This window comes from Tachysurus vachellii, chromosome 5, assembly GCF_030014155.1.
Source record: "Tachysurus vachellii isolate PV-2020 chromosome 5, HZAU_Pvac_v1, whole genome shotgun sequence".
NCBI classification, from domain to species: Eukaryota; Metazoa; Chordata; class Actinopteri; order Siluriformes; family Bagridae; genus Tachysurus; species Tachysurus vachellii.
Genome location: NC_083464.1, coordinates 26,015,371 through 26,039,595, shown reverse-complemented (window position 1 = coordinate 26,039,595; position 24,225 = coordinate 26,015,371). Strand labels below are relative to the sequence as shown.

At 38.7% G+C, this 24,225-nt stretch overlaps 1 protein-coding gene across 4 annotated transcripts in view; it reads right to left on the bottom strand.

The window, feature by feature from the left end:
- Positions 1-4,051: 4,051 nt before the first annotated feature.
- LOC132846195 (sorting nexin-27-like) overlaps positions 4,052-24,225 on the bottom strand; it is a 31,024-nt gene continuing 10,850 nt past the window's right edge. Inside the window, exons 2-13 of one of the 4 annotated variants that reach the window (XM_060870804.1) lie at positions 23,469-23,700; positions 21,312-21,504; positions 20,559-20,623; positions 18,528-18,632; positions 16,248-16,326; positions 14,183-14,346; positions 14,010-14,099; positions 11,776-11,924; positions 10,889-11,030; positions 10,724-10,783; positions 10,582-10,644; positions 4,052-7,458 (exon numbers count right to left, since the gene is read on the bottom strand). In XM_060870804.1, coding sequence (XP_060726787.1) covers positions 7,414-7,458; positions 10,582-10,644; positions 10,724-10,783; positions 10,889-11,030; positions 11,776-11,924; positions 14,010-14,099; positions 14,183-14,346; positions 16,248-16,326; positions 18,528-18,632; positions 20,559-20,623; positions 21,312-21,504; positions 23,469-23,700 — 1,387 coding nt within the window. In that variant the 3' untranslated portion in view covers positions 4,052-7,413. Of the gene's footprint in view, positions 7,459-10,581; positions 10,645-10,723; positions 10,784-10,888; positions 11,031-11,768; positions 11,925-14,009; positions 14,100-14,182; positions 14,347-16,247; positions 16,327-18,527; positions 18,633-20,558; positions 20,624-21,311; positions 21,505-23,468; positions 23,701-24,225 lie in introns of all 4 variants that reach the window. The other 3 variants (XM_060870803.1, XM_060870802.1, XM_060870805.1) reach the window with 3 other exon arrangements.

The window sequence follows — 24,225 nt, the reverse complement described above, 5'->3', positions numbered from 1 at the left end:
GGAGCGAGACTGTGACATCACATTTAAAAAAAAAAAAATACACACAGTCATACTAGTCTGTTTGATGTAGCTTTGATAATAGCTTGGACATTATTAAGCAATTCCAATAAATCATTGGTATATTAATTATGCACCTTAATCATATATGTATTGTAATTGATTCATGATGCGGAGATCGAATACATTGTACATTTCTTTTGTTTGTATTACTAACAAAAGGACAATGCGTTCATATGATTTGCATCGACTGCAATTCATCCTTACGAACATGCGAGTTAGTGGGTGCATCTATTCGGTCTCTAACTTTTGCTAGACTTTAAGCTACAGTTCGCACCTATGCTTTTTCACAACCGTGCAAAGACAAGTAGCATGCATGCACTCTGAAATCTATTACAGCAGATAGTGTACGGATAAGTGCACACAACTGCAGAGATTTCAGTTTTTGAAAATGTCAGGGGGGAAAAAAACTTCCCATTTAGTTTATTTCAAACTTACCTTTAACAAAATGTGTTTTCTCAGAATGATGATGAAGAGTGGGAAAATGATGCCTTTATTTCCCCCAGACAAGCACAAAGTCATGCACATGTAGATGGATATAAAGACAACACAGGTGCATGCATGCTTTAAGAGATAACAAGACTGTTACAATTGTGCCACACAGTTCTCGTCCTTGTGCATCAAAAGAAGTGATACTATAGTTTATATATACTTCAGGCTGCAATCTATTTAATTTCATGCGGGGTTTTTGAGCCGTCTGGTTGGAGTCATATTTCGCCTCTCTACAAGTGTCACCAAAATCCGTCTAATAAAGCATCTTTGGTATCGCGAGCCGCCTGCCTGAAACAAAACTCCGCCACCTGCGACTCTCTCGAATGCATAAAAGATGAAGACACGGCCACTATGAGGGACATGGCGGGGGGAAGTGATGCTTTTCTGATGCCAAAAACGGTGTTAACTCACTCACTTATGGCTCGTTAACAGTCTGGACAGTGCCAGGTTTACTGAAGCTAGTGTTTCTCAAGTCCTGCTCCTGCATATTTTGCTGTTTTCTCTGCTCCTAGTTCATCGACTAATTAACAGCCCTGAACTAGGTGGAAGTGGAGTGGAGACAAAAGAGAAAAAAAAACACTACATAGTTATAAATAGCATGAATTTTACTGAAGCATGCCACAACACTACATAGTATAAACAGTACAGAATTTACTAAAGCATAAGTTACATCCTATACAGAATACTGCAGCAATGTATATATATATATATATATATATAGATAGATAGATAGATAGATAGCATGATGCTTAAAGAAGCATACTACAACAGTACATAGTGTAAATAACATACCATTATACTAACAGTATAAAAATAATCAAATTTACTGAAGCAGACTACCACACTACACTGTATAACCAGAACAGGGTTCACTATATTGTATCCCACACATCGTACATCCACCTACCAAGTATGATTAATATAAGATATTACAAAATGGAGGCAGTAACATAAAGCACAGTAAAACGTCCCTTTAGTACACAATAAATGCTTCATTTGCTTTTGGCTGCTTTACTTGACTCCTTGCTGCAGTTCATGTACCATGATTCTGACATTTATATCATTGATATGCCTGCTAAGCACACTGTGAGTTGGAGAACTTTCACTCAAAGCTCTTAGCAGACAAGCTGTGTATAATCAGACATTCAAGTAGGAAAATTAACCTTGGCATATGTCTACCCAGAACAGTCTAGTTAGTTTCTTTGTTAGAGAGAAGACGATTAGAGAGAATTCATTTATATTTAACAGTTTAGCGGACATCTTTATTCAGAGTGACTTACATTTTTATTACAATTTATACAACTGAGCAATTGAGGGTTAAGGGCCTTGTTCAGGGGCCCAGCAGTAGACCTGGGATTCGAACTCACAACCTTCTGATCAGTAGTCCAACACCTTAACCACTAAGCTACCACATCCCTGCAATATGGTAACGCTTCACAATTTTTGCGTGTCATCCTTCCACTGAATATCACCAAAACAAACGGTGACACATATTTTATCAGCAAATAAAGTACTTGAGCTTGCTCTGTGATTGGAACAGTGCAAAGTAAAATCCCCAAAAACTTCAGAGCATCGTCCTTGGTTTGTTTTTGTTTTGTTTTGTTACCCATGCAATTCGAAGCATCAATAGCCAAGATGTATATGCATTTTGCCCACACAATAAGGTCATAATAAGGCTAACTGTTTCCATACACCTGTAACTGCGGCTGTGTAAATGCTTTCAATAGATCTGATGTGAGCAACAAGGTCAGATGTGGCACTATGACAGTAACACAGACAGACACACAGTGTGACAGTGAGATCTATGACTGCTGTCCAGATACAAGGTCAACAGCATGACATATCACATGCAAATCAAATCACTGCAACCAAATATAATTAAGCATCGTACTGTATTAGTGCATTGATCTGGAAGTCTACAAATCACTGAACAATGAACAGTCAATTAAACTTCTGACTCCATTCATCATATCTGACTTGGACTAGAAAATCACTTAAAAACTGCAGAGTAAAATAAAAAAAACATCTTTATTCTAAACATAAGCCGGTGTGTTTAATCAAATATATTTCATTATGTTTAAAAAAAACGCAATAATAATTATTAATAAAATAAAATGCATGGATATATTTTATAATAAAGCTTTTTGTGGATGCTTTGCTTGCTTTCTCTTTGTTTTTATCTGTTACCGCATAGTGTCTAAAAGCTGCGCAGACTGATTTGTCATGCGTCTAGATTTACAGTGATTTATAAAAAACCACGCATAACCTTATCGACAGTTAAACATCGTTAAACATCACCTTCGATTTAAAGCTACAAACCAAACGGTACTAATGTACTAATGTCGTCAAACGAGTCAACGTGCGCGTTTTATTTTATTTATTTATTTTTTGCCCCTGCGTCCTGTTTTGCCTCGAGCGCCACTGCAGCATCCTAATGTTTTTGTTTTTATTTTTTTTCCCTCATTCCTGAAGTGCTTTTTTTTCACCCGGCACGCACCATAACTAACGCGACATGACACGAAACCGAAAATCAAGCAAAAGCATCGAAAAGCCTTTGATGCACTTACCGACCTCAATCTGCGAACAAGCTTAAAGCCACTACGCGACAGGACAGGACAGCAGAGGCACGTCATGTTCGTGCGACAGATCTCCCCGACGCGCTCTAATGACGCCAGAGTGTCTGAGAGAATGCAGTTGTTTATAAGCGTTAAGCTATAAGCACTTATAAATTGTGTTAAATCTTGTCAGATATTCTAAACCTAACACACACACACACACACAATTGAATTCTTTGAAGCATTCCTGTGTAAAAACACACAGCTGTGTCTTTAATTTACTGTGTATAGAAGAAATTAAAATTACCTCAGCATAACAATTCAATTAAGGAATCCTTAAACCTTATAATACTTATAATACATGGTACAAGAGACACAAATCTTTGAACTGAAATGTTCACAAAGCAACACGTATAACGTCTTGCTGCCTCAAACCTCAGTCACCTCAGTCACCTCAGTAAACAATACCAAATGATCAAAAAGTATTGACACACACATTATTATTCTGATTATCTACTCTTCTGATTAACTACTCTTAAATTTCAAGTCCTATTTGTTCGTTAATTGTTAACAGCCTGATACAGTTCTCGAGGTTAGGGTCGGTGACATGTGACCCCGAAGAAAGCAATACTACTGTAACTAATCCCCTTCACTATTTATAAGGCTGGTCGCAACATTGCTTTTTTCTGAGTTGACGCTTCCTTTCTTATTTTTAATCCCTTCTGTGATAAACGATAAGAGCCGTATTTGCCTCCTCTTTTCATACACACACTAACGTCATGAATTAAACATGTCGTATGATACAACGGATGATGTCCATGTCTACACCGGTCCCTGTAAAACAGGCGGAGATTATGATTTGTTTCGGCTGTTTGACAGTTTTGAGAATTCCTTTAATCTTCCTGTTGCAACACAACTGTCTGTAGGTCAAAGAAAGTCAACACTCATTCAAGTTTTTCTCATTAAATTTATTTACTTAAAAGAATATGTTACAATTTATTTATAGTGCTATATGACCAAGTTGCAACAAACATTTTCAAGGTTATTTCATTTCATCGGCTCATTTTTAAAACATTATCCATACTGATTCTTTTTGCCGAAAGTGGCTCCATGTGACTTACTTCCATACTATGCACCTTTTTTGGAAAACATATGCTACTGAAAATACTGTAAGCAGAGAAATCCTGTTTGATACCTTATTACAATAAATTAATGAGGTGATCCATTCAGGGCAAACAGAGCAAATGCAAGAAATGTGTGGAAAAAGGTGGAGAAAATTGAAAAAGTTGGCCCTTGGTGTCAGCGCAGGATTGTTAGCAACCTTGTGGTCCTTAACAGTTTACAGATGGGTGACATGTGAAAAGAGATGTGGAGCGTTTAGTTATGTTGCTGCCATGGTTGGTTTGTACCCAGTTGCTCCCTTAATAAATACAAAATTCTTCTGACTGATTTTCTTGATCATTCACTGGACCATTTCTTTCCTGATGGGAGAAGTCTCTTAGGATGACTCTACCACCATCAACCGGAGCTCACTGAACATTTTGAGTGAATGTTTGAATGTATATATGAAGTAAATCATATGATATTTTGGAGAATAGTGCTTGTCTGTGCCAAGATTTAAGCTGTTCTGGAAGCCCACAGTGGCATCAATGACACATTATGCTGATTTTTCATTTGTCACCCATCTGTAAGTATTAATGAATATTAGTAAAAAACAAGGGTTGAGCTGGATTTAGAAGTGAACTTTGAATAGTAGTAGATCTCTAGGAGCATAGCTGAACACCTCTCGCTACACACACACACACACACACACACACACACACATATGAGAGAGAGATGGTATTTTCTTTTTAAATACATGGCATTTAAATAAAGCATTAGGAGACAAACATGGCTGACATATCTCCAAATGTGACATTTAAAGGGGAAAAATATCTTTCAGCAAGTTCAGATGCACAATCAATAACGCAAAAGGGGGAGGGAGGTCATCCAAAAAGAAAACGCAGCACTGAAATTTCATGTCACTCATCATCACACAACCACGCATACTAGGAGTGCAAAAACAGCTTTTATGCGCCTGCACAAGGGCAGCAATGGATAGAAGTGACAGAATCATAGGTGACAGACCTGCATGCTTTACCTTAAAAAATAAAGCCAAAAGAAATCCAAAAGTATTTTATGTTTCTATTAATACACTATAATCCAGCAGAAACAGTCTAAAGATCTCTGGTTTCTGAGTGGTTAGTGGTTTGGACATCTTTATCTGGTGTGAACAGGCTTCATGGGATGGGGGATGTTTAAAAGAAACAAATAAATGACATGAGACTTAAAAAACCAACCCACACAAAATCATAAAATAAAAAATACCTTATATACACATACACACACACACACACACACACACACACACACACACACACACACACACACACACACACACACACACACACACACACACACACACACACACACACACACACACACACACACACACACACACACACACATATAGCCATGAAATATTAAAGCTGCAATATATTTTTTTTTCATAATTTAGCAGCTTTCAATAACACCATTTAAAATAGTCAGCCATTACTTTCCCCAAGTCTTTATGTTTATCTCTGATTAATAAAATACATATTGTCAGTCATCAGACACCAGTAAAAAAAACAGAAACATGCGGAGACGTTTACTCTAAAAACAAGCTATTCAACTGTAAATTCTGTCACGTCATGATTGTTTTTTTTTTAAATGATATTTTTTTAAAAGGCTCTCTCACAAAGATCAGACTCACTTTAAATCCATCTTGCTGACCTTCCTAATAGCATGTTTAAAAAAAATCTAAATTAATAAGCGGTTCATTCATACCTCCACTGAAAGTTTTTTTTATTTATTTTACTGTCAGTTCTGTGAGTCAATGCTTTCATAATACTGTTAACTGGTTTTCCCTCTACTGGAAAGAATTCAAGCTCAGCGAAGGTTGAAGAATAAGCTTAAGCTTTGTGGGTGAAATTCAATATTAAATATTTGGACTGTAAGGATTTAAAAAACGTTTGAACAGGGTGGGTGAAATACAGAGGTACACAATTTTATATATTGAATTTCACCCACAAAGCTTAAGCTTATTCTTCAACACAATTTTATATATATTTTTTTACCAAAATTATTTATATATATAAAAATTTTAACCAGGTGCTAAACTAAGGAAACTAGGAAGCGTAATTTAGGAGCTGGTGGTGGATTTAGGAAGCAGAGGACTCCCCGAACCCAATCAGCATGATGGGCACTGAGGGAGACATTATGGACAACTATAAGTATCTGAGTGTCCACAAAGAAGACAAACTGGAAGGGACCAGAAACAGTGTACAGAAAGGTCAGATTAGCCTGTAATTCCTTAGGAGAAAGAATCGTATAAAGCAAACTAGGAAGAAGAAAATTAGGAATGTGAGGCTATTTGTCTGCTTTCCCAAATATCCTCTTGAACCAAAGTTCTTGCATATGTGCTCTGCTTGTCCAGGTGGGTGGTGATGTTTGGAGATATTTACACACATGAAAAATGGGACCGTGGTTCCCCCCTTTTTCCCCTCCCCTCCCCCCACAGATCTTTTGTGCTGTTTTGAAGGATCATCTGGCTTCACGTCACAGAATGCATGTATCTGTGTTTGTTAGTGTCAGGATGAAGTTTTACCGCTGTGGCTTCCTGGCTGTAAGTGCACTCCTCTTCTCAGTCTTTCTTGCTCCCCTTCTCTTTCGTAACTTGCCGTTAAAAGCTTCCCGGCAAACCTGACCAAGGTGCGTGGCCCTCCTCTGTCGCATGCACGAGTCACCAAGACCGATCACAGTGTGGAGTTTGATGTTAAGAGGCAGCGCAGCTGGGACTGTCTGTTTTACCGGGTAAGCTGTTGGTAGTGTCCTTATGAAGTATAAAGCAAGTTAGCTGGAGTGTTAACGAAAAGCCTTTGTCAGTTTCTTCTTCAACAAGCAAACGGTCACCTCTGAAATGTCAGCCGACAGAACGACTGAACCGAGTCCTGATGACAAGCGGATGGGATGGATGAAGTGGGAAAACAAGTCTTGATTTCTGTTTTTAATTTGCTTATTTCTATTGTATTGTGAGTTTGAAGATGGGTTTTTTAGTTCCCGTTGTCCTCTGAGTGAACGAGTGAGTGAGTAAATGTGTGTGTGTGTGTGTGTGTGTGTATTAGTGTTCAGACTGCGTTGGCTGGGACTTATCTTCCTGTTTTTTTGTCTGCAACTGATTTGTGTGTGTGTGTCTGGTTTTGTCTTCAGGGGGTGACAATCTCCTGTCTCAGGTGCCTCCATCCCTTCTGTGCCTCAACAGCTGGAAGATATTCTGCAACAGAAAACGAGTATAAGGCCATTTTCAATAACAGCATGATTCCCAGCAGGAGCGATGCTAACTGCGAGCTAAGAGAACCCCAGGAACCTGCTCTATATCAGAGTTTGACCTATTTAACCTCATTCACAGTGTCGTACAAACATACTAGCCCACTTACTAAAAAATGACAAACAAACAGCAGGAAAGCACATTTCAGTGATCAGCCTGTATTAGAGAGCTTTTAACAAATGATGCACTTAACATGAGGGGGAAAAATGATCCTAGTCAAGCAGCTGAACTCTTGCTGAACTGTTTGAACAGAGGAAATTTGAAAATGAACATTACAAGCTTATAATGCTTTATATATATATATATATATAAATCATATATATATATATACACACACATATATATATACGTATATATATATATATATAAAACAGCATAATAAATCACTGAAAATGAGTTAATGAGTTAAAGGGCAATATTTGTCAGATACCAGTTCTGCATCAGATGAGTGCATCCCTATTAAAACCTCTCATTTTTACATGACAATCGCAACATCCATATGTCAAAACACACACACTCTCTTTCACAAACACACCTGCACACTCTCTCTCTCACATGCGTGCACACACAGTCTCTTACAGACACACACTCACTCTCTCTCACACACAAACAGTCTCTTACAGACGCGCACACACACTCAATCTCACTCACACACACACAGTCTCTTACAGACACACACTCTCTCTCACCCCCCCCCCCCCTTTGTATCTTGTATTAAACTCTGACTGACAAAGTGAGAGACACTAAATGGTCTGCAATTTATCTAAGTAATCTGTACTCTAACTTATCTAAGTAATCTTATACTCTATATAGGTTTAAAATATATTTCCAATGTGAAGCGAGCTACAGTATTTCAGACATTTGACCTTGCGGTGACCTTGAGCCTGTTTGGATCAATTCCAATTCTAATCACTTCGTCATGAACAGACCCTTTCTATTCATACTCTACACATCGGACTTCAGACGCTGCTCACAGTCCTGCCTTCTGCACAAGTTTTCAGATGACATCGTAGGCTGTATTAGGAGAGGTCAAGAGGCACAGTACAGGAGTCTGGTGTAACGGTGCATATATAATCACCTGCAACTCAACATCACAAAGATGAAAGCACTGGTGGTGGATTTTAGAAAGCAGAGGACTCCCCTAACCCAAACTGCATGATGGGCACTGAGGTGGACATTGTGGACAATTGTAAGTATCTGAGTGTCCACATAGATGACAAGCTGTACAGAAAGCTCAGAGTCTCTTGAGCCTCTGGTTGAGGTGTCTGAGAAGATTGCTGAGGAAACTCCTCAGTCAAACCCCCTGTTTGCGAAACCGGGAATCCTACCAGAGCACATTCAGCCGCAGACCGAGTCCACCTATCAGTGGCCATCAAACTCCATTACTCCTTCCCTTACAGTAAGAAACAGAGCTAACACAATGACCACTGACTGTATCACTGTATTATTATGAGCACTATTTCGATCTACAATATTTACAATATGTGCGCTAACATTATGTGCAATTGTGTGTAATTCTCAAGCACCACTTTTGTACATTTTATATATATCGCGTATTTAATTTATTTATTTATTTATTTATTTTTCTTGTGTACTCGCAGTCTCTGGCAAAATAGATTTTTTCTGGATTCGGGATCTTATCTTATCTAACATTCAACCACTCCTTCTTGAGATATCTTGCGAAGGCTTGACCAACAACCCAAAAACATTCTAGTGACGGAAATGTTTTTTTTTTTTTATTTGTTGAGTAGCTTTGTTTAAACATAATGCACTTCACCTGACTACACTGACACACCCAATCATTTGCTAGCGCTTGTTTATGGGATGCTAGTTTAATTTGTGTGGAAGTGCAACGCTGCAGTGTGATGCACAAGCCTGGTCCTCTCATTAGACCCAGTGAATGCAGAAGGCCTGCGATAGAGGAGTAGACTTTTCCTCACAGGGATTCATTAAAGCATTATTAAATGTGTAACTATAAAGACACCATTTACTATCTTTTACTTAATCATAAATAAGTGTATGATACATCAAAAAATTGTAATCTTTTAATCACTAAATCTATAATCTAATCAATGGCTTAAAAACACATGTTGTAATTTTATGCCTCTGCCACTAGGTGGAACAGGACTATCCTTATAACCTGCAAATGAACCTATCCGATATTGAAATAGAACCTAAACAGGTTTATTCTGCTGGAACAGGTTTGGTCCTCTTAGGGGTTTTTCACACTGGCAGTTTAGTCAGAAACGGTACATGATTCACATACAAATTGGTAATGTGTAAGTTGTCGTGTGGACCTGACAGCCTAGCACAAAATCCCAGAGATCCCTGTAGGAGGTGGAATGAGGTCGCTGCACTGGACCTGTTTGTGTTTTGTGGCATTCCATGAATGTGTACACAGTTCATACGTGCTTCGGCACTTGCTCAGTAATAGTAATAGAAGTAATAGTAACATTTTAGCTGATCACTAATTCCCACAAACACGTGTACCATGAGTGGCAGGGGAAAGTTGTTGGACACAGAAGAAGTGAGATGCTTTATTACACTTAATTTCCCAGGTAATACATCCCCGCTCAGGATCTCGCAATATCCCTAGATATAGAACCTTGGGGTACCCATGGGCAATCAACTGTACTTTTCTTTGGATATTGCTAATGTGACATGCTAATGTCGGTTTCTTCTCAACAGCATCAGAAGATTCGTCCATTTTTATCCACAGAGGCTGCTCAAGTGCTTGTTCAGTCTCTTGTCCCTTCAATCGACAGATGAACCCCTACCTTTTCCTGAAACACAAAACTAGCTCTACTTCCTGTTTATTTCATGTGTTTAGCATGTTTTTATTTTTAGGTATTAAAAAAAAGAGTTTAAGGCTGACATAATTCTAAGTCTGTAACTTAATGCAATTCTGATTAAGTGCAATTCTAAGTGCATATTTCCAGGTGGAAGGCTTCCAGGCAACCAAACCATCAAGCTGGGCAGCACACAGGATCTTTCACACAGTAGAGTCATGGTGAAAAAATATACACAAGAAAAACGTGATAAGAAATAAAAAGGCAGGCTGAGCCTTACCTTACTACACATACCATCTTTGCTACAGTTCTTATTGTCTTTATCTGTCGCTTCCTCTTCAACCTGAAAACACAGCACCGCTTATTAACATGCACTCAGCACCAGTGCAAACAGTAACGTTGTGGAAAGTGTCGCAACGTACCTCTTTCCTCCATTTGAGTTCGCAGAAGACCCGCTCGAAGCACTCGTGCATGTAGTTGAACTGAGGAGGAGAGAAGCTGTTAACACTAAAAAAAAGACACCACACACACACACACACACACATTAGTGGGTGTGTGAGAGAAGTGACAGATTGTATAACACTCACATATGGAGTGAAGATTTTCACCCAGCGTGGCTTCTTTTCGCCTCGCGCATACTCAAAGCAGAAAGCCATCCCCTCCTCGTCAGTGTCCCACCGCTGCATCTCGCCCCACTCGAAAGCGATCACCTGATTCTGGGCGTGGGTCAGATGAAGAAAAGCACAAAAAAAATAAATACATAAAATAAAGAATGGTTCACACATTTTTATTTTAATTCATATATATATATATATATATATATATATATATATATATATCTATATATATATATATATATATATATATATATATATATATATATTCATTAAAGCATTATTAAATGTTATTAAATTAAATATATATATATATATATGTTAATTTAATCTGACTCTATTTTGACTCTTTTTTTAATCTGACTTTTTATTTTGACTCTTTTTGTTTAATCTGACTTTTTATTTTGACTCTTTTTGTTTAAAAACATTAAAAACGTTAATAATTACATAATTACATTAAAATAATTCTGATCGATCAGTAATTCTGGCCTCAGGTTTATATTAACGCTCGTTCTAATACTTTATCACTTTTTATAGTCTCTCAAAAAAAGAACTTCACTTTAATGGTGGAAAACATTCCATATAAATGGATACAAAACATGTCATTTTAATATGGTAAAGTATTCTATAAGACTATATACATATTTTTTTAATTCATAATACCCTATATATATATACATACACTTTATATAAATGTATTTTAAAAAAAGAAATAAACACATACACAAAACCAAAATGAATTAATGAATACAATTTAGGAAAATTAATATTCATGGAAATGAACAAATTATTTCCTAGAAAATATGAAGTAGTTTGTTATTAGTGGATTAAAAGTCTGGTTGTACTTGCTCACCCTCACCTCTAGAGTGCCCTCTTCAGTGCAGGCGTGCAGTTTGAAGTGTCGGATGCTGATGGCTGTGATAACGTGGCCCTTGCGGCGTGAGTCACAAGCGCAGTGAGGAAAGATGATCTCGTTGTAGCCGTCACATGACCTCACCATACTCAGGTACTACAGACATGGACAGAGAGAGAGAGAGAGAGAGAGAGAGAGAGAGAGAGAGAGAGAGAGAGAGAGAGAGAGACACAGAGCGAGAGAGAGAGAGAGAGAGAGAGAGAGAGCAAGAGAGAGAGCAAGAGAGATTGAGATTTCTTCTTCACCACTATGATTATATAGAAATTTATCATCATGGATAATGAATAAATAGAAATATCCATCCATCCATTTTCTGTAGTTCTTACAGGGTGTGTGTGAGTTGCACACACACCCACACAATTATTTTAGTGCTTATACCAAAAAGCAAGCTAGCTAGGAAACCTATTCCTACCTTCTTTTTTTAAAATGTCATGGGTCTTTTAATCTGTAATGCAGCAAAGAGAACTATAGGATGGTCTTTGTCTAAAAAAGCAGCTAGATAATACTTTCAAATATTTTGTGCTGTGAAAAAAATGTACCTTTAGTCCTAGCGCTTTAATCTAGGAGTACTTAGATTTTGGTAAAAATGGAATGGATCTGTTTCAAGTTTAAGTTACTGTTTTCTAAACTGTAACATAACACTGAGGTGCCCGCGGTGCTAACAAGCGAATCCTACAGGCAGAAAGCAAACGCAGAATATTTCCACAGAGACCACAGCACGTGAGCATATGTCAGTAGAGGAGACGGCTCTAAGATATCGACGCAAGTGTTCGGATTTGGAAACGTGATACAGCTGCAGTCAGGTTGAGCAAAATAAACTGTTTACTGATATAGTGAAACATGCTGACTTACTTGTAGATAATTGTAGGTCAGTACGGTGTAAAAATTGGCACATACAAAATATCTCATATTAAAAAATAAGCAAGTATGAAAGGTCCACATATAACATTTACTGGCTCACAATGAGCGAGGTTCATGAATTCAAAAGTCCACATTAAATGAGATGAAGTCAAAACAAGCTGCTTCCAGAAAACAAATGTGCCTTTCTTTTCCTGCTTCTTTTCTCCTACAGTGACTACGCTTTTCTGCCTGGAGCGTTTTCTTTTTCCTTGCCTTAGCTGCAAAACCAGTAAAGTTTTTTTTGTTTTTCTAATTTGCTCTTAATAATTGGTTCACGCGGGGGGGTTCGATTCCCGCCTCCGCCTTGTGTGTGTGGAGTTTGCATGTTCTCCCCGTGCCTCGGGGGTTTCCTCCGGGTACTCCGGTTTCCTCCCCCGGTCCAAAGACATGCATGGTAGGTTGATTGGCATCTCTGGAAAATTGTCCGTAGTGTGTGATTGCGTGAGTGAATGACAGTGTGTGTGTGCCCTGCGATGGGTTGGCACTCCGTCCAGGGTGTATCCTGTCTTGATGCCCGATGAAGCCTGAGATACAGCCTGAGCACAGGCTCCCCGTGACCCGAGGAAGTTCGGATAAGCGGTAGAAGATGAGTGAGAGTGAGTTCACGTAGAGAAAAAAAATATGGCACAACAGTGACATTACTAAGAACAGGACATCTACCTGACATTGGTCTAAAAAGCTAAAAAGATTATAGCAACATTAAATGTACTGTTTGTTTCTCCAGGACTCTTTATATTTCTGGGCTAACGAGGAGTGTATCAATGCGAAAGCATTTTTTTATCCAAAAAAAAAAAAACACTCAAGTCTGGCTAAAGTTTGCAAAAAAATTACATTCAATCTCCTAAAACCATGTTATGGTCTGATGACACCAAAGTTTTACCCAAAAAACACAGCACAACATTAAAAGAGTCCCCGTATTGTAGCACGGTGGTGGCAGCATCATTATTTATTGACTGGCTTTTACCCTGAAAAAGTGTAAATGCTGAGATAAAATGTAAACTTTTAAAAGTATTAGCTTAAAGGTGTTCACACTTATGCAGTTTTTCTTATCCTTTTTTCCACCTAAAATCATTCTTATTGTTTTTCATCTTATGTACAGCTTGCAAGTTACCAATAAATGTCTTGCATGACATTCTCTGCAGCATTTGCTACATGCTATGGGAAGTAAGATTGTGCACTTATTTTACCCTAAAACACACACACACACACACACACACACACACACACACACACACACACACACACACACACACACACACACACACAGTTGTTGAGACTCACCATAGAAACCTTTCTCTGTTCAGCCAGTTTCTGGAGCTGGTATGATTTCTCCTCTGCTTTAATAAACCCCCTCTTCACATCATCCAATGCCTAAGAAAGAAAGAGTCTCAAGCATACGCAATACAACAAAAAGCCTCGTAGAGACATTCAACTAGACACATACCTACACCTACCTGGTGAAAGCAGTAGCTGATGGCGAGCTCATTGTCGTTCAGCAGGATCTCCTCCTCGGTAGTGAAGAGCCACTTGCGCAGAGTGAGACAGGTGCCCGGAACGGCCGATGTGTAGTTCTGCACGTAAAGCTTATGTGGGAACTCGTTCGGAGCCAACTTCCGCACTGAGGGGGAAAAACACAGGAGCAAATCGAGATGTTACACCACTTCCCTGATACAGCAGATTTCAAACCCCTTTCTGCCTTGTAGTTTGGTGTAATATTCCTAATGTATTAGACATCATGTCTTTCCTATGCGTCCTATAACTTAGCATGTCCGCACATTTTAGCCAAGAAATTTGCAGTCAAGTACAGGTTTATAGTAGCCAAGCCTCCAACACTGATAAAGCATCATTATGGCACATAAAGTGCTTGAGATCAGAACTAATCATTGCAAAAGTTCATTTGTCAACCTCATATTAATTCAATATTAATACTATGCATACATACTCATAATACTTAATATATGTTTGTTAGTACAATAGTGGTTTTCCTCTTTTTTTTTTTTTTTTTTTTGGGACATTCCAAATCGTTGCAAAAGCTAATCTCAATCTTTGTGCAATCGTTTTGATTTCCTGTTTCAAAATGGCTTCCTGTTCCCCCTAGACAGCTTTCTGTTCTACATGTTGGCTTAATCAATTTTCAATGCAGTCACACATGTTTTTCACACTTCATCGATGACACTGAAGGCTAAAACCAATAATAGATGTTCAGTTATTTATTGGTGCACACGGGACACACCGACGTTAGAATGTGGCTTGATATAAAAGGTGCAAGGTTCTAATGTGGTTTAACACATGTAAATACCAGGAAATAAATACTCTCATTTTCTACCGCTTATCCGATCTATCTCGGGTCACGGGGAGCCTGTGCCTATCTCAGGCGTCATCGGGCATCAAGGCAGGATACACCCTGGACGGAGTGCCAACACATCGCAGGGCACACACACACTCTCATTCACTCACGCAATCACACACTACGGACAATTTTCCAGAGATGCAGTTGCCAATCAACCTACCATGCCTGTCTTTGGACGGGGGGAGGAAACCGGAGTACCCGGAGAAAACCCCCGAGGCACGGGGAGAACATGCAAACTCCACACACACAAGGTGGAGGCGGGAATTGAACCCCCAACCCTGGAGGTGTGAGGCAAACGTGCTAACCACTAAGCCACCATGCCCCCTGGAAATAAATACTGAAATTCTGAAATTTTTGTCTCAGTCTTTAGTCTACAGTGAAAACAAATGAATTGGCCTTGATGTTCCAAAAGTGTCAGAGGAGACTGTGTATTAATTGATATACTGTATGATTAACTGTAAGGTAACTTGCATTTTGTTTAGTATTTAGTAGCATTTCGTGTAATATTTAGTATTTTCAAGGCAATTTCAATTTAGTAATAGTGTAGTATTTTCAAGGCAAGAGACGTTTGATTAACAATTCCTTTGCCAATACAGTTATTTTGATTTCAACATTGAAACTGTGAAAACTAAACCATCTGCCTGTGCAGCCTGTTCCGCTGCATCCGGTGTGATAACTCTGCATGCCAAGGACTGTCACAATCACAAGGACTGATCTGATCAGTGTCATTATATTTATTGAACAATGGTATATTTATATATAAACATTGAGAGCGATACAATGTTGTCTGATATTCAGACTGCAATTCAAATTTATTGTAAACAAAAAAGCAGTCAATGAACCGGCCATGACCTTGTTGGCACTCATTGTTAAAAGCCCGGCCACTAGGGTTCACTGATAATGAAACACTATACGAGCAAGTTACGTGTGCAGCCGCTTTATTGCCACTTTACACATATTTACACGATACAGGACCTTGTCCTTTGGTACAAAATGTGATACCATAAAATTGTGTTCAGCCACATAAGCACTCTACAAAGTCCCGAGTTATCTGGCTGATTAATTAGGAACGTTTCTGAGGTGGTGATCTGATAATCGGTGAAAATCGGCGGCAGAACAATTAACACCGAATGTCTGATCGATCTGAAGTCTTAACGAGTCGCACTTACCGAATGAGTGATTAATGACTTCAAAGAGAGCAAAATAACTGGCGGTAATACTGTCCATCCCGACCTTCATCACCACGGCCTGAGACACAGAGAGGATTCGTGTGAGACGGAAAAAAAAGTGAGATAAAACTGAGACTGAGAATCAGTGAGATAAAAATACATGAAAAAAATACAAGGATACAAGGTTAAATATATAGTGGGAAGTGCCGGGTGATTCACGGGGTCACGTTGCACTCACGCTGATCCACGTGAACACACCCACAGTGTATACCTATGTATTGGTTGGCTTATAAAATGTAATATTAAGTTCTGCTTTTATTCAGATCAGACCAATTAAACACCAGGCCTTCTATATGGAGCACAAATAATAGTAAAAATAATAACGTTCATGATTTCTGTTTATGTAAGGCATGTTTTCAATGACATGAATTGTTTGGATGATTACTTGGGATGGGTTTTAATAGAATGGGGATGAAATAAGCCTCTGTGGCAGATATGTCTAAAGTCAGCTCTCAAACAAAATATGGTAGGAATGTCATGTTAAACTAATCGATATGAGAGATAATAACTTTACATTTGTCACTTCACTGGTGCAGTGTATTCATATTCACATTTGTCTGAGGACTTGGGAATCATATTTAAGCATCTAGTGTGTCATTTTTAACCATATAAATGTAAGTAATTTTATATTATAATTTTTAATAAAACTTTTAATAAGATGAGGATTTTTTTTAATTATTATTATTATTATTATTATTATTATTATTATTATTATTTATTTAGTCCTGCCCTGAATAGGCTACTACCTATAGTCCACAAAGCACAAAAAATTAACTAGTTCAAAAGTGGATGTTCCAAAAGATCCATCTCTTCACACTAAGGACAGCTGGGAGACTCGAACACAACTGTTACAAAAGCTGCAAACATTCACTGATGTTCAAGACAGCAACACGATACAATAAGAGCCGAGGGGGGTGTAAACCTTTGAACAGCATGAAAATTCTTAATATTTTCTGTAAAGATTTTCATTTAGTACTGCCTTTCAGATGCTACATAAGGTATTTACATGTTTCCCAGAACTAATAACAATATACATTGATCATCCTCCCCAGACTCTAAATGTATCGTGTTGCCTTCTTGAGAATCGATGAACTTTAGTTTTACAGCTTTCAGAATTTTTTGTTTGAGTCTCTCAGCTGTCCTTAGTGATAGAAGATGAATCTCATAAGAGATGTTGGAAATAATGCACAGGAGCTGACGGTTCTTTTTTTTTTTTTTGAAGAACGATGAGGCCTTAATTTTTTTTTTCCCCACATATGCATTACAGCACACTTAGGAGGTTGGGGTCATGATACAGCACCCCTAGATCAGTGAGGGTTAAGGGCCTTGCTCAAGGGCCCAACAGTGGCAGCTTGGCAGTGCTGGGATTTGAACTCCAGTCCTCTGATCGACAACTCAGAGCCTTCAGCTACCACTTCAGCCACCACTGCCACAGTGGGCAGTTTAACTGCTCAGGACAAAACGTTGACTCTCACAAAACAACTCTAAATTCTGAATTTGTTCATTTGTAAAAATTCAATTATTGTGTCTTGTGGAATAGGTGCAATTGGGGGAAGTCGTGGCCTAATGGTTAGAGAGTTTGACTCCTAACCTTAAGGTTGTGAGTTCGAGTCTCGGGCCGGCAATACCACGACTGAGGTGCCCTTGAGCAAGGCACCGAACCTCTCCCATATGCTCCCCGGGTGCCACAGCATAAATGGCTGCCCACTGCTCCGGGTGTGTGTTCATGGTGTGTGTGTGTTCACTGCTGTGTGTGTGCACTTTGGATGGGTTAAATGCAGAGAACAAATTCTGAGTATGGGTCACCGTACTTAGCTGTATGTCATGTCACTTTTTTTTAAACCTTTTTTTTTAATGAACACTCATTATTATAATTTTTTTAAATTATGAGCACTTTGCAGATTCTGTAAGGGGCATGTAAAGTCATTTTTAATAAGCTTGGTATACTACAACAGTTTTAACAACTAAAACTACTGACTGCCCAACCAAGTGGATACACCAGTAAAGTCAATACACTTTACTCTGATAAGCAAAGCATAAGCAGATTGGGATAAAAAACTGGGATGAATTATACACAATGGTACAGAATTGTCTTTTTGATTGTTAAAGCCTGATATGTTTCAGGTAAAAAAAAAAAAAAAAAGCTAAAAAAAAAAGTGAGAATGCAATTAGATTTCTGCTTTGATTTACATGGCAGTTTTGTGCTGCTGTATGCAGTACCTGGTACACCTGGTCTGTAGTACAGTTCTTTCGAACTCGGACGGTTACTGTGGTTTTATCTGGCATGGCTATTCTCAACTCCACGTCAGAGACTCCATTATAGTTCTGAGAGAGAGAAAGGGAGAAATCAGTGCTGTTGGTTCATGAGGCAAGTGGACAGAAAGATACAGTAGGGTGCCAAAACATTTAGAGACAAGTGGAGACGAGCGTGTGACGTCATCAGAATACACGTGAGGCAGTTCCCCTCATTGTTCTGAGTGTTTTGATATGTCACATGTCTATGTTGTAAAACAGTTTTAGTTTACCCTATCACCCTAAAGGAGCTGGCCGAGTTTGGTGTAGGTAGTTCGAAAGCTTGCCGAGTTATAAACCTCCAAATTTTATAATGGAAAAAAATGCCACTTTGAGACCCGGTACCGGAAGTACCGGTACTCGGATCGCTTAGAAAAGTAATAGCAACAAACTTCAGGGGTCTACAACATATCCGAATTTGGTGCATGTGGCTCGAAAGCTCTAGGCCGCATTAAATTTTATAAATTCTTGTCTAAGCTTAAATAGGAAAACAGAATGTTGGCTTGACTGTTCTACAAAGCTACATAATTAGTAAACACAAGAACCTTCCACAACATAGTTCATGTGCAGCATTAGAAGCACAAATGCAAATCATATTTCATCAAAACAAACACATGAGGATCAAACATGCATTTCTGTACTTGTAAAACACTTCTACAGGCCATACAATAAACCAGCAAATCATCAGATGTAGCAGCATTCTGCTGACCTATTAGAATTAGAGCATTTGAGGAAGGAATCTTAAACTGGGCCTTGAATATGTTTTCACTCCTTCTTGATCTATTCCACATTTTGTTGCACATGCTTATTGGATAGATTGGACTAGAACCTGTCTGGACTGGACATGAACAATCTCTCCCCAATCTGAATAAGGTTTTGAGCTATATGATTCAATCTACTTTGCTCTTACTGCTGACCAGTTTCTCAGTCCCTGCTGATGGAAAGCTTTGGCACAGCATGATGCTACCACAACTGTGTTTCACTACAGGGATGGTGTTTTCACACTCATGCACGAAAATGATTACTAAGCTGTGCCTTTCCTTGTCGCTGGGGTGTTAGCCTTTACCCTTTGTACGGTCAATACACATCTTTCACTTGGAAATGTGAATATAGTGAATCTAGGATTTGTTAAAATGTGAAGATTTTAGGGTAAATGCCGCATTCATTCACTCATTTTCTACCGCTTATCCGAACTACCTCGGGTCACGGGGAGCCTGTGCCTATCTCAGGCGTCATCGGGCATCAAGGCAGGATACACCCTGGACGGAGTGCCAACCCATCGCAGGGCACACACACACACTCTCATTCACTCACGCAATCACACACTACGGACAATTTTCCAGAGATGCCAATCAACCTACCATGCATGTCTTTGGACCGGGGGAGGAAACCGGAGTACCCAGAGGAAACCCCCGAGGCACGGGGAGAACATGCAAACTCCACACACACAAGGCGGAATCGAACCCCGACCCTGGAGGTGTGAGGTCGAACGTGCTAACCACTAAGCCACCGTGCCATCCTAAATGCCACATTTAAAAGTAAATTATATGTTTTTTCCTTTTTTAGAATAATGGTGTAAATAGTGTCTGGGCAATGTTTTTGTTTGTTTTGTTTTTTCTGCCTCAGAGCAACTTTTCCCATTTGATGATTTCTACAGCTCTTTCAGAGTTACTCTTCACTTCTTGCTTGGCGTTCTGACTTATGCCTCTTTACACAGTCACTGCAATTTTGAATGCCTCCTGTACTCAGCTTGGAATAAGCCATATTTGGTCCAGAAAATAATTCATGGTGTTCCAAACTGTGTTCAAAACATGTCTTTTTTTCTTTAAAGGAGAAAAAGTATCTGGGTACTCATTTTGAAAAACCAAACAAAAAAAAAAACAACTAGAATGAAAAGCCTACATGATGCTGTTCAGCTGCAGGCGGTCATAACCATGTGCTGTGTTTTATTTGACTTACCTCGTCTGATTCAGACAAGAATTCCTGCATTATATCGCTCTCACCAATCACGCGCACAGAACACACTGTGAAAAGAGAAAGCATAAGAGAGAATGGAAGTGTAGAGCTATAAAAAAAAAGAAAAAAAAATCACCTCAAAAATCCTCTGAGAGAGGATCCTGATCTTCTCTGCTTCACACTGAACATAACAGAGCATGGTGTGATATCAAGAAAATGTGTTCCTTTGTCCATGCTCATGTACAAACTGTCGCAAAAAAGTTTTTTGATGCTAATATTCATTTGTAATATTGTTTAAAGTTAAATACTGCCTGTACCATAAACAGAAACAGAACCATTATACTATCTATATAAAGCATCTATTTATTCCCTGTAAATGTTTCTTCTGCCAGATATGAACAGTATATTACGGTACACTTGATGAGCACTGACACAACACATGAGGCTACCACCACCATGTTTCACCTACTGTAAGAAAGTGCTCTCGCATGCTCTGAAAAACTAGCACTAAGCTGGGTATTTCCTTGTCTCTGGGGTAATATAGTTACCATTTAGAAAATGAATATACATCATATTCACCTTGAAATGTGGATTTGGTGTATTGAACAGTTAAGACATATACATGGACAATAATTAGTTCCAAAAAGCTATAGGTTAAAAAAAAAGTGTACTCTTAAGAATACCACAACAGCAACAAGAACAGGTACAGTACCTTTTTTTTTCTGAAAGTAAGATAAATATCTAATATTAAGTTACCTCGTTCTAGGTATTCCTCCAGTCCCCTCCTTCGGGCGTCGAGCTGCTGCTCAGACAAAGAGAAAGGCCATTTCCCAGGCAGCTTGGGGAAAGTAAAAGTGGTAAACTCCCTTTTAAGGTTTTGATGCAGGATGGCGAACTCCCTGTAGCGTTTGGAGCAGAGTTGTCTGCCAGCCATGTATACATTATACACCTAAAGCAACCACAGACACAGAGAAAAAGAGCTTGGGGTTTAAGGGAATTAAATACATTTGAGCACGTACATTTATTTTTATGTCAACACTGGGATTTATAGGGACTTATATTGCCAAATGCAATGTATCCATCAAAAACAACCGAATTCCAATTGAATGTTGTTTTTTTATAAACAGGTTTAAATATTAAAACAACAAATAGTAACATATGATTTCAGGATATCAATAGCTTGCTCGGTCAGTCTGATAATAGAGGGTTTGTTTTGCGTTTGCGTTTCAGAGTACATCATTTTCCAAACGTTTGTCTGCAGATTTGGGATGAGACGAATCGTGTGACATCATTGTAATACACAATCAGTTAAAGCCTTCTTCCATAAACATGCGTCGAACATGAGCGCTACGATCACAGAACGTCATTACATACTGTATGTCTTCGCTGGTAGGAGTTTAAGAGAAGAATCCTGTGCTTATGATTTCACCAATTCAAGAAACGGACAAATAACTTGTAGCAAATAACTTCAGGCATTTTTGACTGCAACAATCACAAAGATATATATATATATATATATATATATATATATATATATATATATATATATATATATATATATATATATCTCGTCGCTGTCGGGCGGAAACCTCGTATGTCCAAATTTGGTAAATTTCATATTTTTTCACATATCGATGTTATTGGTCAGTCCCCACGTGGGTCTGTTATTTTTACAAGTTATTAACCAATCTAAAGTCTTGAAAATAGCTTGAGCGCAAATCTCATAACTCCATTGGACACTTCAACTGTCCACCTCTTCCTCACTCCAAGGGAGAGCTTCGCGGCATATTTCTCCTCAAGAAGAGTTGCAACGACTCAACACGTCTTCTGAGGTAAATGTCTTCAAAACACTGGGCTCAAAGAAAAAAAAATCTCCCCGCTAGTTCTGGTGCTCATCTGAGGACAGGAATTTAGCACAAGACAATCCACTGCAACGCGGTAAACCCTGTGCACTGCAGATAAGGTACGGCGTTTTTTTTAATTTCCTGAATAATAACGGTTTTGGAGATACAAGGATTCCGTCTGACAGCGACGAGATATATATATATATATATATATATAAAAACCTGTCAAATCCTTGAGGGACTGTATAACAGTCACAGCACTTTGAAAACAGGAACTAACATTTAACCCAACTCTCAGGAATGTTCCACAGCATTAAAATGTGTGATGTGCTCTACATTTATAAATTAATTATTGTAATCATTGGAAATTCACTGTGCTATAAGCAGAATGACAGACTCCTGACTGTGTGGTTATACAAAAATAATAAACTATAGATTTTTTTTATTAACGTTTTAGCTACACTGTCTGAATCTGCCATAGTCGGTCGTATTTGGTTTAAAAAATGAAATAAAATACCAACACACCTGAAAGAGCTAGTGTTGTATATTCATACATGAAGTGTGTACCAAGATAAATGTAAGGAATAAAAAATGACAATGTGTTCTGTTCAATGATGCAGTACTGTGAAGCTGTCCAACTTGAAGCTGAGCTACTTGGTGATCTGTTATTGATCTTTATATTGGATCATTGATTGGATCATTTATAATTCATGGTATTTCAGGGCTTTTGCTTTTTATTGCACTTTATTGGATTGTACAGCTGAGGAGTAAAGGCTTGTTAAAATGTCTATTCAGCCATGCAAGTAAATTTGAAGTGGAAATGTTAAAGTTTAGAAACTGCCTACTAATGTTTGTGTGGAAAAATCCTCATGATGTCACTTGATTTACAAAAACATGAGAGAAACTCACAATCTCTGCTTACAATTCCATATTATCATGGTGAAAAAATACAATGATATTCTTATTCACTTATCAAGAGCATGGCAATGATGATGCATATTATATATTCGCCATAATATCCTCTGTACCTCCATACACACTGTGAAACTGACCCAGTGCACGTACTCACCACAAACTTCTCGCCATTCTGCTCCACATGTTTATAGGTGGGCACAGAGATGGGCACGGCCTGCTTGTCGCTGTAGTCGTAGCAGGACTGAGACGAGCCGTCATCTCCCGGATCCAGGCTGTCCGTCTCTGGCTGAGGGACAGAAAGTACGGCGAGGACGAGCTCCCTTTCTCCGGCTCGAATCAGATCCACCACTTGTTTGTGCGTAGCTCCTTCCACGTTCACGCCGTTTCTACAATGATGGAGAAAAGAGGAGAAGCGGTCAGTGGAAGGCTGAAATATGGTGTGGAACGTCAGATCTCCGAGAGCGTGACGGACAGATATTTTTTTACTAGTGACCCATGAACGGACCCTTTCATATTTAAGGCTAATTTCTGTCCAATCTTCCTGGCTAATTTTTTGAGTAACTGGTCCAGAGTTGTATGAAAGGCTTGGAGAAGGAGAGTGAAAATCAGACACTGCTTTGTGTATAGTGTACTGGTGTATTGGGGTATTGTATAGTGTACTGTATAGTGTACTGGTGTATTGTATAGTGTACTGGTGTATTGTATAGTGTACTGGTGCATTGTATAGTGTACTTGTGTACTGGTGCATTGTATAGTGTACTGGTGCATTGTATAGTGTACTGGTGCATTGTATAGTGTACTGGTGTAATGTATAGTGTACTGGTGCATTGTATAGTGTACTTGTGTACTGGTGCATTGTATAGTGTACTGGTGCATTGTATAGTGTACTGGTGCATTGTATAGTGTACTGG